The sequence below is a fragment of the Tiliqua scincoides genome, chromosome 7 (genome assembly GCF_035046505.1).
Source record: "Tiliqua scincoides isolate rTilSci1 chromosome 7, rTilSci1.hap2, whole genome shotgun sequence".
Lineage (NCBI taxonomy): Eukaryota > Metazoa > Chordata > Lepidosauria > Squamata > Scincidae > Tiliqua > Tiliqua scincoides.
The window spans coordinates 46,378,263-46,396,858 of NC_089827.1; the positions used below are offsets into that span (position 1 = coordinate 46,378,263).

General features: G+C 45.2%; 1 protein-coding gene and 1 pseudogene across 7 annotated transcripts in view; one reads left to right on the plus strand and one right to left on the minus strand.

Moving 5' to 3' along the window:
• The window catches only part of CHRM2 (cholinergic receptor muscarinic 2), a 187,464-nt gene extending 172,177 nt beyond the window's left edge, over nt 1–15,287 (plus strand). For 6 of the 7 annotated variants that reach the window (XM_066633838.1, XM_066633834.1, XM_066633837.1 and 3 more), the window contains one exon: nt 13,376–15,287. In XM_066633838.1, coding sequence (XP_066489935.1) covers nt 13,416–14,825 — 1,410 coding nt within the window. In that variant the 5' untranslated portion in view covers nt 13,376–13,415 and the 3' untranslated portion in view covers nt 14,826–15,287. Of the gene's footprint in view, nt 1–4,752; nt 4,795–13,375 lie in introns of all 7 variants that reach the window. The other variant, XM_066633835.1, reaches the window with a different exon arrangement.
• On the minus strand, nt 3,160–3,278 carry LOC136657760 (5S ribosomal RNA; annotated as a pseudogene).
• Nucleotides 15,288–18,596: the final 3,309 nt, after the last annotated feature.

Below are 18,596 nucleotides of genomic sequence, written 5' to 3' on the forward strand. Positions count from 1 at the left end.
AATATGTACACACGGGTTGTTACGCTACACAAACAAGACACAAAATAGGCCAGCCAGCTATTGATTTTACTAACCCTTACATAAACACCAGAAAGGAAGGTCTGAAGTCATTTGGTGGGGTGGGGGGAGGAAATGTGTACATTTTTTTTCTTTAATCCAGGTGTCTGGAAGGTCAGAAAGAATTCTCAGTTCTTGTGCTATTGAGTTACTCTTTTCAGCATTATAAATGTCTGCTTCACAAACTGTCCAGGGATTTGCTGAAGAAAACGGTGAATGATTCATCAGCAAACCTCTGATATTGTTAGCCGTGCCAACTGAAAACCACTCATGATCCTAAGCACGCATCACATAATGCATTAGTCTTACTAGGATACTTCCAACGTGTAGTGAAATTAAATTCAATTTCATTTCCTCCATCTCTGCAGTTAAAAACAGTACTAAACCGTGGAGTTTGGTGGCTTCTTGCAGCCCAATCCTGTACTGGTTGGGGTTGTCATAAAAAGGCTCCCATTTTGGGAGTGCTGCCGCAAGAGTTGCAGGCGAGCATGGGCTCCAATACTCTCCGATGAGCCAGAGGTTCATTGTAGACTGGGGGTTCCCTGTGAGCCAAATTGGGGGTCCCCGGGGGCCACAAATGGCCCATAGGTTGGGTTTTGCCCACCCCTGTCCTAGAGTATATATCTCCAACAGATTCCTTTAGATCCTCTGCTTCAAGATCTCTGGTGAGAATCCACCACCTCCCTTGGTAATTTGTTCCACTGCCAAATTACCCTTACCATCAAGAAATTGTCCCTGATGTCCAACCAGCATCTCCTCTCTTGCAATTTGTACCCATTTGATCGATTTCCACTCTCAGAGGCAGTTGAGAACAAATTTGTTCTTTCTTCCATATGATAGCCCTTCAGGTATTTGAAGAGACATACAGTATTTGAAAATGGTGAAGGATGCAGGACAGTGAGAAAGGGTTAAAGCTACTATGTCTCTTTGTTTGGGGGGAAAAAATAACTAAGGGGGGCATAGCAGAATTTTATAAAATCTGCTTAATAAACGATTAGGTGGCATCCCGGAGAGTGCTTTCACTGTCAAGATCTCCCTTTGCAAACAGAACCTTCCTCTGTGAACAGAAGGACCCCTTCCATGAGCAGAACACACCTTTTGCTCACAGAGGGGGCTCTAAAAGATAGAAGCACCGGAGGTAAGGTTGGGTGGAACCCTTTTCAAAGAGTTTTCTAGTTCCATCAAAACACATTTTCCCTTCCCCAGAAATTATTTGTTTGACTCACTTGAGCCGAAACTCTTCAAATTCACCTCCCATTTCACTTGAGGCAAATTTGGGAGCAAACCTAAAATAAATACAGCAATTAAATTAAAACAACACTTCTCAGATTTGTTGTAAGGGTTACTGTATGATAAAGCACCTGAAATGCTTTGAACACTTGAAAGCACAATTCAGTGTTAAGAGCGATCATCACTGTAGCGGCTCCCAATGCCTGAATTCAGCCTTACTCTGCCATGCTTCTACATAATAATTTTATCTAATACAGAGCCCAATCCTATGCACATCTATTCAGAAGTATGTCCCATTATAGTCAATGAGGCTTACTTCCAGGTAAGTATGGATAGGATTGCAGCCACAGCGTTGTAGTCATTGGAAGACTGTGCTGGGGGAAAACAACTGAGGGAAATAATTAGTGAGTTATAGCTTGTTTAGCTTTTAAATATCTACTCATTTTGTGAACAGCACAAATGTTGAATGCTGAAATGTCTGTCCTCAGAAGACAGCTTTCCCAGTCCACTTCAGTCTTTTTCAGGTTTTCAGCCTGCTCCTGGGTGTTTGTGGGTAGCTTCAAACTTTTCCTGACTCATCGTATGACACGGACACATAGCTAGGGGGTAAGAGGGTGTTTGGGATCAATTTCCTCCTTGACAGCAGAAGAGCTTTTGACTGTCAAGAGGCTGTTTATTCAAGCACGATCTTCTTGGAATCTGGAATTCGATTTGATTATTATTTTATTAGGAAACTCTTACTGGATGCAACCTTTCTCAGCTACTAACAGTGTGCCAGGAACCATTGTATGACCCACCTACTCCTGATGTGTGGGAAGTCTTACCATTTGAGGGGGGGGTGATACTATCCTAGTTGGGGTATGTTGCTATGTTGGGGTATGCTATGTTGGGGTATGAGATCTCTCCACTAGGATAGTTTTGTCATTTGCATTTTTTAGGGAGCAATACTAACCAACTTTCCAGCGCCGAGGTAAGAGCAATGCAGCTCTAAGGTAAGGGAACAAACATTGCCTTACCTTGAGGAGGCCTCCGTGACAGCCACCCAACTGCAGAATGCAGCACATGCCCCACTGGCACACCTATACCAGTGCTGGAAATTTGGTTAGGATCGCACCCTTATATATCTATTTAGATTTATATATCTATTTAGATCTCTTTTTTCCAAAACCAAACAGTTTGAAGATATTCACAACCCCCTCCCCCCTCAAGAATACAGACTTAAGGACACATATAAGACCATAAAATATAACATCCACAATTCTAAGGAGAAAGAAGTCCAAATTCACCAATGTTAGCTACAAATGAGAATCTCTTTGAACCCCTATAAAGAAAATCTTAAGTGCATCAACAGCATCAGAGGTAAATCTTGAGCTTTGGGGTCATGACTGTAGAGTTCTTGCTTCTAGCCGTCACTATCCCAACACACTGTAAGGATGAGGTGGAAACCAGTTCCTGAGGACTTATAGTGCAATCCCTATGCATGTCTATTCAGAAGTATCAGAATTCAATGGGGCTTACTTCCAGGAAACTGTGTAAAGCAGTGGTTCCCAAAATTTTAGAGGCCCTAGCCTGCTGCTTGATTTATAAATGCCAAGGGATGTGGCTATAATGGTGGTTGGGCAGCACTGCTCCCCCCCAAGCAGTAGCTTGTTTACCCCTTAATGCACATAGCCTAATCTGCCCTGTCATTTTCATGAACCACCAAAAATTTAGCCACTGGTGGGTCTCAAATGCTAGTGTAAAGGATTGCAGCCCTTGACTAGTGAGTGAGTGAGCTTCTAAAAGGATAGGCGGCCCTTAAGGATTCTGTTTCCCAGTACGGTTTATGCAGAAAATGGTTGGCAACCTTCAGTCTCGAAAGACTATGATATAAGCCTACAGCACCCGGTATTCCAAGGCGGTCTCCCATCCAAGTACTAACCAGGCCTGACCTTGCTTAGCTTCCGAGATCAGACGAGATTGGGCATGTGCAGGGTAACAGAATGGTCAGCCCAAAAGAATGAGAGTAGATCCATGTGACCATGTTGAAGGTCTCTAATGTGCATGGGATGTGTTCCCAATATGACCGGCGCGCACACTCCAGACAGCTAATACCGAACACATTGCCCAAGGAGGAGCATCTGAGATTTTGCAAGGGAAGCCAACTTTTAAAAGAAACTTTTAAGACAACTGAAATTTCTCAGGAGAGTACTGCACGTTCCTAGCGTATTGTGTATAATATATCAACCAACAGGATATGTTTACATGTAACGTTCAGCTGGTCAGATGTTTCCTAGCCAGGCAATTAAAGTTACAAATCTTTTTAGGGTTGGGCTGAAAAAGGGAGCCGGGGTTGAGAAACAGATCATCATCTGCACAAAGAGGCCCCTTATTTTTGCAGTCTTTCAGAAACCATTGAACAGGCATGACAACCCCTATTGAGATGGAATCCACCTGCAATACTCAACGTATGCAACATGATTCTACTTTTCTACTGGCAAGTGGGAAGGGTAGGATCAGGCTCTGCAGATTGGTTTTCTTAACCCATTTCTACCCAGCCCATGGGTGTACACATTAGAATCTCTCTTCCTCTCTTGGCCAGTCCAGGAGAGGGCGAGGGAGCCTAGGCTCTCTGTGCAAGACAATTTTCAAGACAAATTTGCTGTTCCCCAAATGCCAGTAAAAAAAACAAAAAAAAAAACTTATTCATTTCTGGTATGGAAACGAGGCCTCCACATAGATCTCCTTCCAAAGACTTGCCCACAATTCCAGTCTTCTGCTCTGCTATGAAACTGTTTGGACTTAAACCTGGGAATAACAACATGATGCGTAGACACTACACAACACTAACACCGGTCAACACTACCAGTATGACCAGAAACAAAGTTTTCAGCCAATACAAAGGTTCTTCCTCACTGTGTACCTTTTCATTGCAAGCTGGTCGATGATATCCTCTGATCTGTGCCTCACTGCTTCACATAGTGTCACAACAACTGGAGACTTTCTGATCTAGAATCTACTGCCAAAGGTCCAAGCAAAGAAAATAAAAGGGTCTGGTTCTAGTTTTTCCATATGTTTCCTAGCACTTCTCTGTCAGTCTTCACTCTGCAATGCAAATGAAAGATGGACAGGTGGAGTCAGCCTCAGGTGAAATCTCACTGAAGAGACTAGCTGAGGACATAAGGAGAAAAGCAATGACTTCTTCACTTTGACAGTTCTGGGTGTTTCCCAGTCTTTAACAACAATTTCACAGTTGCATAGCCTCCTTATGTTTCAAAGCTTGGCTCACTCCCAGCTTCCTATAATTAAACTGGCAGCTTCACTTAGATACCACCTGGATACCTGTTGGTCTTCAACAATTCCATCTACCTAATCTAGTTCCTTCATTCTCACTCCACTTTCGTTTTCTGTCCTCCTCACATACCTCTTTTCATGCCCCATGTATCTTCCTGGCCTTTCCTTATATAAACTTGTGTTTTTTTACAGTCTCTACTCAGTCTCATTGAGTTCAATGGTATTTACTCCCAGGTAAGTTCATATAAGATTGTAGCCTCAATCATCTTTTCCAAAATGAAAGCAGGGTCAGATATCACTCAAACAGCTGTCAGAAACTTCTTGTACAATGAATTGTAGTGTGTCTACAGACATTTGCTAGAGGCTGTCCCTGTTTTGCTAAGCCACAAGTGCTGGCATGTGGTGATGATATCACGGGAGTGTGTCATTCCCCAGCAATCTCAAGGTACCAATTTGATCTGAATCCACTTCACTCCACTTTGTTGAGGAATAAATGGAACAATGATTATTAGGACATTCTAATAGCACAGTAACCATATGCAAAGACAGATATAATATGCCTAGGGGTGGCCAACAATGTTAGAGCTCCTGGACCTTTAACAATTTATCATCTCACAGATGATAAGCTTCACCTGCTGAAATTCCCTCCTCTGAACAAGTGTTAAAGGTCTAGGAGCCCTAAAGTTGGAAGGTTGGCCACCCCGGTCTAAAAAGTTGCAGAAGGAACACCAGCAAGTAGCCTCTAAAAAAGAAACTGTATAAGAGTAACACCACTTGTTCTCATTCTCTCTCTCTCTCTCTCTCTCTCTCTCTCTCTCATGCATGCACACACACACACACATGTGTAAACGTGTACACACGTGTGTGTGTTTGTGTGTGAAAATGCTTGTTCTTAATGTCAACAACAACAAAAGTACTCTGAGTAATTGAAAAGTGCATTTCCTTCAAGTTACCAAAGGTGTCCAGTAAGAAAGGGAATGGCATAAGGTGACCTACTTGTTTGGGGGTCATTTTCCGCCATGCCTCTTTGTGTTGGCTATGGTTTCAGTTCAAATTTCCACCTTTTACTGAGCATCCCATGAGCAGAAGGATAAACAGCTTATTGTCGTGCGAAAATTACCAGAACTGGAAGATTTGATCTACACTCATTTTTTGCTTCACTCATTATATTAACAAGTTACAGACAATTAGCACAGCAGTGAGTAAGCTGTAATTAAGTGTCATGCAATTCCCTAGGCCCTATAACAGGAAAGAAGGCAGGTAACACTGGTGCCAGCTGCAGCTGTATATTACTCTACGGGGCTCCTGCTGCTCTTAGGGGACTAAAAGAATCAAAAGGGGGGGGGGAGATTATTTCTGTTCCCACCGGAGGCATAATATATATTTGTTAGATTAATGTTATACAACTGTGAATCATCATTTGTTGCCTCCAGCTATGCACAAAAGTTTGTTTGTGGTGTTCTTTGGAAGACTTGCCATTAATAGACGGCAGCAGAAGTCAGGAAATGCCAGGATCACAAAAGTCTTCAGCACTTCCAGGGATCCTGCATAAACTGTGACATTCAGCAGGATGGCAGGAAAAAGGCCATGCAGAGGAGGCCTGCAATTGAGGGGAGGGCTGCAAAATAACACAAAGGGTAACTATGGGGCTGTGTAGCCACATCAGTACACAGACGGAGTACACAAGGTGACCATTGAGGGACTCAATCCTCGATAGGTTTATTCAGAAGTTAAGTTAAAACTATACATTACTTTAAGCCTGCTTCTGAAACCGGACTTAGACCTGGAAGATCCAGGTTCAAATCCCTGTTCAACCATGAAACTTCTTGGGTGACCTTGGGCCAGTGACTATCAGCTCCACCTAACTCACAGGGTTGTTGTGTGTACAGAAAAGAAGGACAGAGCAATTGGGGAAGTTGCAGAGGGGTGTGGGGGTGTGTGAATGGATTTAACCCTTTACCCACCATCATGATCCCAATATGGGTCCCCTTCCCAACCAGCTATTTGCTTTGACAGGGAAACTGCCTTTAGTGTTAGTGTTGCTCTTTTGTTATTTAGGAACAGGGATATATGAATCTCTCTGTTCTCATTCTACTCCAATTTTGTATGGTTTCTTGTGATTTGAGTTCTCATTCACTAAAGATGGAGACCCAAGCAGGATCAAGCTAAATCGGCCTGAGGGTTAAATTTCATACACACTGACCCAGGAGGAGGTCCCAGTTAACTCAAAGAGACTTATATCTGAGTAGTCATGCCTAGGATTGTGCTGTTAAGACATCCAGGAAAGGCCTGGATCATGCTGAAATTCTACCATGAAGGTGGCACAGGTCCAAGAAGACCCATTGCGGCTGTGGTGGCTCACCTGGGGGTAAGGGAAAGAGTTTCTCCTTGCCTCTAGTTGAGCCAATTCTGGTCCCAATCTTGTGCTGGATACAGCGCAGGCCTCCTAGCCTACCCGTTCCAGTGCAAGGTAGGATTGCGCCATAAGGTAAATAGCTATAATTAAGTGCATGATTTAAGACCACCTTTAACTTATGATACTAGTCATGGTCCTTGTGAAACCTTCCTGGAGAGCTGCTCATGTTGGGGAAAGTTGGGTAGACAAGTGGAAAGGAAAATTTATTTATTTTTATTTTTATTTACATTCATTTTATATTGGTTTCAGTGGATAGCCTCTCCATCTTTTGATGCTTATAACTTGGTCATTTTCCAACTGAATATTGTAGTGTTTCTCAAGTCTGTACTGCTATGCAAAACATCAAAACATTTGAACAAAAGGAGCCCTTTTTATTAGCAATTTTAAAAGCAGTCATTTTTCATTCGTTTTCATTTTCCTTGGAGTGCAGTGGAGACCCAGTCTGTTTTTTGATGCTTGTAATTTCAGTGTCTTCTGTCCAAACGGCATTAATGTTGCAGGGACTGTACTATTCCATTAAGGCATCACACTTGGAAAATAAAATGTCTTAAGGATTGGATTCAAAGATCCAAGGACTTTATAGGCAATTTAAAAAGGTACGCGGTCGTATAAGTGTGCATTGATTTCAATGACAGAAATCCAGCGGTCTCACTGTTGCTTCCAACTTCTATTTCCCATCACCTTGGTATGAAATTTTCAGGTACCACTCCCTTTGTTACAAGCCATTATGGATTTTTGATGTTTAATAGATGTTAAATGAATATAGACGAGAGAGAGAGAGAGAGAGAGAGAGAGAGAGAGAGAGAGCCCAATTCTAACTAAATTCCCTGTGCCAATGCAGCAGAGCGAGCATGGCTTCTGCTATACCCTGTGAAAAAATGTCAGCTACTGGAGGTAAGGAGACATTCAAGGTAAAGGGACATTTTTCCCCTTACCAGCAGCAGTGGGGCAACTAGAGCCTGCAGTGGCCAAATCACAAGTCCATGTTGCCCTGTGTAGGTGAATCTGGCCCAGAAAGGAGGATAGGATGCAGTGCTGCCAATTCTGAGCCCCTCCCAAGCCTGATCTGCCCTCCCCTGCCCCTTTTCATGCTCTTGATAGGATAATGCCTCTCTGTTTTTCCAGGTCAGCTACCAGGTTGCACACCCCAAAATACTTTTAGGGAACAATGCACTTTCCCCATTCTGTATCCCTATTTTTTTCTGGTGCCATTATCTGTAGTCTGCAGCATAGTTTAGAAGCCTAGAATTTTCAACTACTTGAATTTGGGAGAGGGCAGGAGTATCACATGGGTCTACTTGTTGCTGATGTCACGACAGTCCTTGACTGTGCAGTGAGAGGGCCTGTTCCTCACTGCTGCCCTGAAATGGAGAGACTCGGCCCCTCTGCTGATGTGCTTCATTGCCCCACCTGCACTGTCTGGTTGGCAACCTTCAGTCTCGAAAGACTATGATATAAGCCTACAGCACCCGGTATTCCCGTGCGGTCTCCCATCCAAGTACTAACCACGCCTGACCCTGCTTAGCTTCCAAGATCAGACAAGAACGGGCATGTGCAGGGTAACAGTTGCTGCAGTTGTCTACAGCTGTGGTTCCCAGACTTTAGGAGCCTGAGGACCACTGAGGCAAAAATTGACATCACTGAGGACCACATGCAACCCCCCGCCCTCTGCACACAAAAAAATACAATTAAATTTGTAATAATTAGAGAAGATTTATTAGATGTATTATTTGTAGAGAAGATTGCTACTTTTGTTGCTGGCTGTGGCTGTAGGAGGTCCATTCTCTTCCCTCTCTGGTGGTCCATGGGGAAGCATCTCTCAAGCAAGTGGTCCCCCACAGACTACCAGAAAGGGCAGAGAATGGACCTCCCACAACTGCAGTTGACACTTCAGTGCTAGCCATAGCTGCAGGTGGTCTGTTCTCTGGTGGTCTGTGTGGAGCACTCATTTGGGAGATGCTGGAAGTGATAGAAGGTGATCTCTTTTTTTTTCTGAGACCTTGCGGACCATTTCACAGGGCCTCATGGACCACCTGTGGTCCACGGACCACAGGTTGGGAACCAGAGGTCAACAGGGACAATGTTTGTCTGCATGGGCAAATGCTGTCCTCAGGAAGCGTTTCTCGTTTTCATCTGTGAAGGGTCATTTTTTTCTTTCTCAAGGACTGCAGCTTATTTGTCTCCCCCCCTCTCTCTCCTTTCCCACCCCCTTCTCCAAAACAAGCAGTGAAACAATTACACTGAAAGTGGATGATTCGTGTTATGAAATATGGAGTGTCTGTTGCCAAAAGGTTAAAAGCAAAAGAGCATTTTCTCACTCACATGGTATGTAAAATGAAGTCACTTTGCCCCGCTTACGCTAGAATAGATGGCGTTTTCATTTTTGAATTTACCAAGGGTGGCAGGCAAGATCAAGTCTTAAAATAATTGATACCACATGAAAAATTTTGGAGATATTTCCAGCTTGAGCACTAGATTTGTATAGAAGAGGGTCTTTGTATGCTAGCAGCTACATAACAGGTGGATGTCTACAGGTAAAGCTTTTTCATCATAGCTTCTCTCCACTGAGAATAGGCTCAAGGGTCAATTTTTTTCCTTTTATCCAACTGTTTAAAGACACAGAGCCTTGTTCCCTCCCCCCTCAAAAATAATGGCATAGTCCATAAGTCATGTATATGCAAAGCCTCCGTAATTCCATTGCGCTGTATTGATTCAGAGGAATGAAAGAATGTAACCCCAGGGCAAAAAGATCTGCTCACCCACCACCGATATATCAAGCATATATTGCTGTTTCCATTTGTCTTTGGGCAGCTTGTTGATGACTCATTAGGCAGCACAGGACATAGTGCTTTGAGAAATGAAAGCAGAAACAAATATTCCAAGGGAATATGACATGCAGCAAAGCCAACAATTCTGTTTCAAAAGAAATTGTTTTAATGACAGTAAAGAGGGGGACGTCACTCAGTGGTGAAATGTGTGCTCCAACTGGTTTCAGTCCCTGAGCTGCTGCCAGTCTGTGTCAGGTAGATGCTACAGGGTTAGGTGGCCCAGTGGTCTGATTCACTGAAAATCAGATCTGTATATTCAGATATATTTCAGATTTGTATATTCATGTATTTGTTATTCTCAAACCAGAGTCAGCCCAAGGACTCCTAAGACTTTAGGAGGCATGCTAAATGCTGCCCTCCCTTATCTGGTGATATTACAGCTTCTGCTCCTCCTACACCCTGGATTGGGGAGGGGAACAGAGGGGAATGGAGCAGAAAAGTATGGATGAGAGGAGAGTGCTGGGCTAGAGTGTCAGAGATGCTCCAGTCCACCATTCTTCCACTTTTACTTCTCCCCTTCCAATCCACAGAATGTGAGTAGGAAGAGGAGGAGCCATGGAAACAAGTGAGTGGGTGCCCCCTATCACTATGACACCCGAGACAGCTGCCTAAGTTGGCCTCAGAGATGGGCCAACCTTGTCTCAGAAATATTTTTTTTTTTTTCAGAAAGTATCCTTTCACTGCAAGAAACAGTTTATTACTCCATGCCACTGTTCAGTGGTTAGAATCTACCTGAGTAGATGAGATGTTAATGCACTTCCTGGTGTTCCAGCCTCATAATTATTTATTATTATCAACAGTATTTATATACCGCTTTTCAACTAAAAGTTCACAAAGCGGTTTACAGAGAAAAATCAAATAACTAATGGCTCCCTGTCCCAAAAGGGCTCACAATCTAAGAAGATGCAAAAAGAACACCAGCAGACAGCCACTAGAAAAGACACTGCTGGGGTGAGGTGGGCCAGTTACTCTCCCCCTGCTAAAAAGAGGAGCACCCACTTGAAAAAGTGCCTCTTACCCAATTAGCAGGGGTTTTGTACAGAATGTAAATTGTACAGAATTTAGTTCTGTTGCAAAGACAAGGGGGTACTGCTTTTGAAAGAACCAGAGGAACAGGTCTGGGGGAAAGATGTCCGGAAATATCTGCCTGCGGGATCAAAACTCAGAGGTAGATTTGTGCTCAGTAGGCAGCACAAACTGCCTTCACCCTTCTGCCAGCTAAGGTCAGCACTTTTCATGGAGAGCTTGCAGAGAAACTTCCAGGTCTCTTTTGCTCTGACTAAGAAAGAGCTGGCACTACCAAACAGAACGTGTTGAAATTCTGAAATGATATTGAAGCCCTGACATGTGGCACCTGGGGCAATTGACCCCCCCAGTCCCCCTTAGCTATGCCACTGACTGAAGGTTCTTCCTTTACTGAAATGTCTCTCCCTTGAAATGCCTACTGAAACTTCACCTAACTGAGGGCCTCCAGTCTCAACTCTAATCAAACTTCTTCTTACAATTGCTATAAAGCAAAGACTGCTTGGTTTACTCACTTGTTAGTGGGGGGGTACCTCTCTCCCATAGGACCAGCATCAAGATTTAACATTATTGGACAGCTGCCAAGGACCCAAGGCCCATCACTGTTTCCTGAGACCACCTCTGTGCCCATAGCCCTTGTGAGGTGATGAATGGAGCAAATATCTTGATGCCCACCCACGTAGCAGGAAGGCCATAGAAGACAGTTTGCTGAGGGCTTCCTGAAATCTGGAGTCAGCCCAGGTCCATGCACCATTTTGTATCTTGTGGGATGGTTTACTTTGTAGAACAACAGGGGTTGTGGTGATATGGGGGACTGGACACAATTCCTCAGAGCCCTTTGACGTTTCAGAGGTAAACTGAATTCCCTTCAACCTTTCTCAGAAGGGTTTCATACATCATTAGAAAGAATCCACTCTGGGAGGCCCTCAGGGTGGCAATTCAGGTCAAGTACGGTCTTTGCCTCGTGCTCCTTCACAGGGCGTTACGAGAGAGAAAGGTTGCAAGCATTCCACCAGGGGAGCTTGCAGTATTGAACTCACCTGTTCAAATGTTTACAAAATGGAAATGAATATTCAGCTGCCCACTGAGGTTCTTTTTCATCGGAACCTTCTGTGGGCATGTTCAAATTTTGGCAAGCAAACGCTTTGCACAGGTGAACAAAGCAGACATACACTTGAAACATGCTAAGAAGCTCAGTGTGATTCTAAGTCAAACAGTGGGATGTTCACTCATCCCTACTACCAGGAGGTCTTGCAGTGGGAAAAAATGCCAGATCGATCCCCAAAGGCTGCAGTTAGGAACTATAGATTTATCATTTAAATAATGCCCAGGTGTGATAGCGTATTTCTAATTTTAAAAAACCGTTGGGCCCATGGCTCTTTCACTTGTTCTCTTCGTTTATATGTAACATTCTGGAATTTGATCCAGAGAAGCTTACATGCACCAAAGTTTCACTATGAGCATATGAAATAAAGAGTTTAAGGGCTGTATCCTCTCCTCCACCAGCACATAACCTGCAGTGCTCCTGATGGAGCTCACACTGCATGCTATGGGGAACGACCAGATGGCCCAGGAGATGTAACAATTTTTCTTACTTACCTCCCCGTAGGCCACCTGGCCTCCAATGGGTCTCCTTGGACCTACATCTTCTACTTTACTGGCCTAAGTCTGAGGAGACTCACAGCCCAATCTTGAGCTGCCTGGCACCTAGGGCTGCAGCGGCACCAAAATGGCTGCTTCAGCATCCTACAGACGCCGGGCAGCTGCCGATGGCTCCTAACATCTCCTCGAGGGAAGGGGATATTCTTCCTCTTGGCAAGGTAGGATGCCTTGCAATGGGGCTACTCAATTCTGCAGCACAGAGTAAAGCAGCTCCATGTCGGGCCATGTCAGGACCCGCCCCCTGCTACCTCCCCCACCATGGCTTCCCTCTACCCTCCCCCACCCCAGAACACCTCCCCATTTTGCCCAGACTTACCTTTGTGCCACATAGCAATCTGGCACTGGACCAGCAGACGCTATCACAGACATGCCTTTCAGCAGTTGGCTGGTGCAAGCCTGTGAGGATCGGGCTCCCAAGGGGCAGTTTGGGGTGGGGAAAGTGGGATAAGATCTTGGCATGACCAGCTGCTGCCACTGCCACACTCCTCTCTCTCCTGCCCCTTCACACTCTCTGCCTGGCCCACTCCATGCCCTAACTGCCCACAATCCCCTCTCCCCGAACCGACCCTGCCTTGAGCATACCTGCTCCAGTGGGACATCTGAGAGCCACTGTAGCGCAATCAAAGCCTCCAACCATTTCTGCTGGCAAGTCCAAAGAGCACAGTGCAGCTTTCTCACTGTTGGTTCAAGGCATACGGTGGTGGACCACTAGATCCACCACCTTTAGTCCTAGATAGGATTGGACTGCCAGTTAATTGGTGGTACTTTGATCCTTCTTGACTTGCTCTGGATTTTCTGCCCCTTCCTCTCATCTTTTCTTGAACTCTGCATATGAGAACATGTAAACTGAACGCCTCACAGTCTTCCTTTTCTCTTTCCTTTGCAGGCTTAAGTGAAATCTCTTCATCCATTTACTAGAAGCAGAAATGAATAACTCAACGAACATAAGCTACTTGGAGGATGCAATGGCCCTGGGGAGTCGTTATAAAACCGTCGAGGTTGTCTTCATCGTCCTGGTGGCTGGGTCCCTCAGCCTTGTGACCATCATCGGGAACATTCTGGTCATGGTGTCCATCAAAGTCAACAGGCACCTGCAGACTGTCAACAATTACTTCCTGTTCAGTTTGGCCTGTGCCGACTTGATCATTGGGGTCTTCTCCATGAACCTGTACACACTTTACACTGTGATTGGCTACTGGCCTTTGGGACCTGTGGTTTGTGACTTGTGGTTGGCTCTCGATTATGTGGTCAGCAACGCCTCCGTCATGAACCTTCTCATTATCAGCTTTGACCGGTATTTTTGTGTTACCAAGCCTCTGACTTACCCTGTCAAGCGGACCACTAAGATGGCAGGCATGATGATTGCGGCGGCATGGGTGCTGTCCTTCATCCTGTGGGCACCTGCAATTCTCTTTTGGCAGTTCATTGTAGGGGAAAGGACTGTCCCTGATGGGGAATGCTATATCCAGTTCCTGTCTAATGCAGCCGTTACCTTTGGCACAGCTATTGCTGCTTTCTATCTGCCTGTCATCATCATGACTATTCTCTACTGGCAAATATCTCGAGCCAGTAAGAGTAGAATTAAAAAAGGGGACAAAAAGGAAGGTGGGCAAAACCAGGATACAGTATCTCCCAGTTTGGTCCAAGGGAAAATAGTGAAACCAAACAATAACAACATCCCAACCAGCGAAGATGGGGTAGAACATAGCAAAATTCAGAATGGCAAAGCCACTAGTGAGTCAGTGGTGGAGAACTGTATTCCCACAGAAGAGAAGGAGAGCTCAAATGACTCCACCTCGGCCAGCGCTGTGGCTTCCAACACAAAAGAGGACGAAGCCATCCAAGAGGACACCAGGGCTTCTGTTTCCCAAGTCAATGCCAAAGTGGATAACTCCAAACTGACCTGTATCAGGATCCTCACCAAGTCCTCGAAAGGTGATTGCGGGGGCTCAGCCAACACCACCGTGGAGATTGTAGGCACCGATGACCAAAACGGAGACGAGAAGCAGAAAATTGTAGCACGTAAGATTGTCAAGATGACAAAGCAGCCTGCCAAAAAGAAAACACCTCCTTCTAGAGAGAAGAAAGTGACAAGGACTATCTTGGCTATTCTCCTGGCCTTCATCATTACCTGGACACCATACAATGTCATGGTGCTCATCAACAGCTTCTGTGCGGCTTGCATCCCCAACACAGTCTGGACGATTGGCTATTGGCTGTGCTACATCAACAGCACGATCAACCCTGCCTGCTATGCGCTCTGCAATGCTACCTTCAAGAAAACCTTTAAGCACCTCCTTATGTGTCATTACAAGAACATAGGAGCGACCCGGTAAAACAATCTTAATGGGGAGGAAGGAGGAAGGCAGTTCAGAGTTTAATGAAACAATGCCATAGCACTTTATGCTCTAGTACGCAATCCAGAAGCCTTGAGGAGATGCTGACTGGGGGGGGGGGGGTCTGTGCTCCATCTCCCACAACTGCACTTCCAAGATTGCAACTTTACTGTCAGTGAGTCACAAAGGAGGCAGGAAGACGTTGATTATATAGGCCAGTTGAGGATGTGAACTTATAAACACTTCCTGCTTTCCAACAATATCATGCAGAAGGGCTTTTGAATCTGTTCTTCTCGGGGGCGCAATCTCTGGGCAGTTCTTCTAGTCAGAGCTGGTCTGGGGATGTTTTGCAAACATGAGAGCTGCACAATGAGCAGGAGAGCTTGGCAAGGGATTGCGCCCTGTGTGAGTTCTTTCGGTTTAACACTTGCCAGTTTGTTTGTCTGTGTATGTCCGTTTGAAAGTGGGGGGGGGGGGCGGGAACCCTGAGAAAATTTCAAAAATAAATACCCTATGTGGATGGTAGATGACCGGAATTGAAGGGAATGGGGGGGGGGGAATTCAGTCAACGTGATGATTTTCAAAAGGTAGTGAAGGATGGGGTAGGTGGGGTGAATTTGATACTGAAAATCTTACTGCTAATCATTACCTCTCCCAGCAAAATAGTATTTTACCTCCTGGGCATGGATCCAGCCACACTTTGAAGCATGCGCTAGGGATGTCAAACGCGTTCAGAAGGCCAAAGTTAGCATTTCATGGCTGAGGGTTGGAAGTGACATCATTAAGCAGATGATGACCAGAAATGAGCACTTTAGGCTCACACAGAAACTCAGTGGCTGCAAATAACAGAAGAGAAAAATGTGCTAATCATGTTCATGTGTTCAAGACATGAGAGAACCCAATTACCAAGCTATCCTATATAAGAGCCCAATTAGAACGGGAGGCAGATGGATTGCTTCCAGGGGATGCATTCCGCCCGCAGGCCTTATACTTCACACCCCTGTGCTAGACTCTTTGCTTAACTGGAATTTGACTGGACTGCAGCTATCAGAAGTGGTAATCAGTTAACAGGTGCCCCATGTTGATTCTTTCCGGCTGGATCAGATTTTGCAGAGTCCTTATGGACATACAAGTTAAATGGGGATGAGCTTGGGAACAGAGTGGTCCCCTTTTTCACTTGATGCACTCCAGGGAACATCTGAAAGACCCTGAAGGTGGAAGCTTAGGAGGATTGACCATATCTCTGATTGTAGGAAGGGTAGATGCCTTACATCATCCCGTATCTATGACTGATTAGAACAATTTCTGGCTCTAGGGGCAGCACCAGGGTCCTTGATTACTAGTTTCTGCTGAATCATGCTCTAGCTTTCCTAAGCTTCACAGGAAATAGTAAGTAGCCGTGATCTAACCCATCAACTTCAAACTATTGTCCACTTTGCCAAAAATCTGCACCACAGTTGTCTGTTTGAATGCATGGTAAGAGACTTGTGACTATGTTGATGCCAGCTGATATATGTTCCATTGCCTAACCTGCTGAGAGTCTGCTATGTTTCTGTAACACTCTTTCCTTCAGGGTCTCAGCAGTGGTATTCCCCAGAGCCCCAGCTCTCCTCCCCACTGTTCTTGTCTCAGTAAGTTGTACAAAGTGAAGAGCAGAGCTCCAGGGAATGCTACAAAAGGGTATGAAGCCAAATCAGATCCATTTCAGATCAGGAATGGTCCCAAGTGGGTCTGGGGTCTATTCCAAATTCGGCCCTGGGTATTGAATGATGGCAGGAAAAAGGCAGAGGTATTGTGCTACAGAAAACAAAATGTGTACATAGCAGACACAGATAGCAGCAGCAGTCCGTAGCAGTCCATCAACAGATACTTAATAATACAGATGCCCTGATCCTTTTAGCTGCTTTTAGTTCCTTTGGAATCAATACTACTTTAGTGTTGAAATGTCACTGATTTAAATTTGAAACGGCCTGATCTTTGTCAGGATTGCACCCCGGGAATCACTGCTCATCCCAAATCCTGAAATGACTTGTAAGCTTAGTATGTCTGCACAGCTCATGAATCATCTCAGGATCTAAACCCAACTCTCCAAACCTTTCCATTGTCAATTGGTACTTATATGAACAATCCCTCTTGTCTCAGTAGCATTATGGCAATCCTATTGGCTTCAATGATAGCACGTCAATAAGACTGATTCCATTCAGCATTTGTTAAATATAATTTGTTAAGTATATAATTAAGAGGGCAATCTTGTGTGTGCTAGGAAGTAATTCCCACTGAACTCAGTGGGGCTTATCTCTGAGAAAACATGCTTAGGCTCAGGCCTTATAGCTTCCTTACTTAACAAAATCTGACCAGTACTTATTTTTCCCTATCTAAGCATTCAATGAGAAAAATCCATAAAGCTTTTCATATGCTACATTGTGTGCACAGAGGAGTGGGATTTCACTTGCTCTCACCTACTGGGCCCCATCCCGTCCTCTAAGTCCATTTGGCATGACCTGGGAAAGCGTCTATACACTTTATGATGCAACCAAATAGGTTCAGTAAACAGGATCAGGGCCCCTTCGATAGGCAGCGTCCCCAGTCATGATACTGCGCGTACATGCCACATTTTGTTCATGCCTAGGAAGTGAGCACATGCAGTGGCTGGGTCAGCAGGTGCAATTCCACTCCCCTCTTGACATGCATTCACTGAAATGCGTAAACAGTCTTTCTGAGAAAAACGTACACAGTCACGTTCAGTCAACCTCTTCCTTCATTATCAATCTGTCCTCTACATTGCTTGCACCTGCCATCTGCTTTTTTAAAAGCCGTGGGAGGTGTGAGAGGTATTTTAAGTAGCATGTATGATTCAGAATAATAGCAACAACAAAAAAGTGGGTTTCCCCTGGACCACAGCCAGTGTTTGGCAGGTGAAAGCAACTTTAGAGACAACTCAGCTACCATATGACTCAACAACAGTGCTTTAGTCTCCAGTGGGCTTGCATCAGTAGTCACTGAAAACACACAGCCCAATCCTACCTAAATCCCCTCGCTGTGATTCAGCGGCTTCCATTGCATCCCATAGGGAGGGAGGTCTCCTCCGGGTAAGGAGACATTTGTTCTCTTGCCCCAGGGTACACCCCAGCAGCTGCAACAGGTCAACTTGGACCTGCACCAGTGCATGTTGACCCTTGCAGGTGGATCAGGCCCAGTGAGGGGGTCAGGATGCGGTACATACCACTGCTACCGAACCAACTCCAATGCGCCCACCCCACCCCATCTCCTCCTCATTCCACCCTCCCTCCACCCCCTTCCACCTGGCTTACCTGCTCTGGTGGGCCTCTGTTGTTCCCCTGACCTGTGTGGGAAGGCTCCGGCCTCCCAGATGGCATGCCACCTCCCTGCGCTGCTGCCAATGCTTTACAGCACTTTTGCAGCCACCAGCAAAACCTGCATTCCGCCAGCACTTCCTTTCAGTAGGATTAGACCAACAGTTTGCCGTTTTATTATGCATTTATGTAGCACTTTGAATCTGAAAGATCTGCCCCACCAGATCTGCTTTAGTTGGAATGCACATTATGCTTTGGTCAGAAAGTCATGGGATCGCTTGGCCAAGTTGTTGGAAAAGTCCCCCCTCAGTACTTCTGTGATGTTACCGCAGAGCTGGCTCCAAGGCTTGAGGGGGTCTCAGCAGGACACCTTCAGCTGGCCCCACCCTCTGCAGTGGTGGTGGCTCCTCCTTCTCACTGCCCACCCACTTGTCCACACAGCCAGTGGATAGGTGAG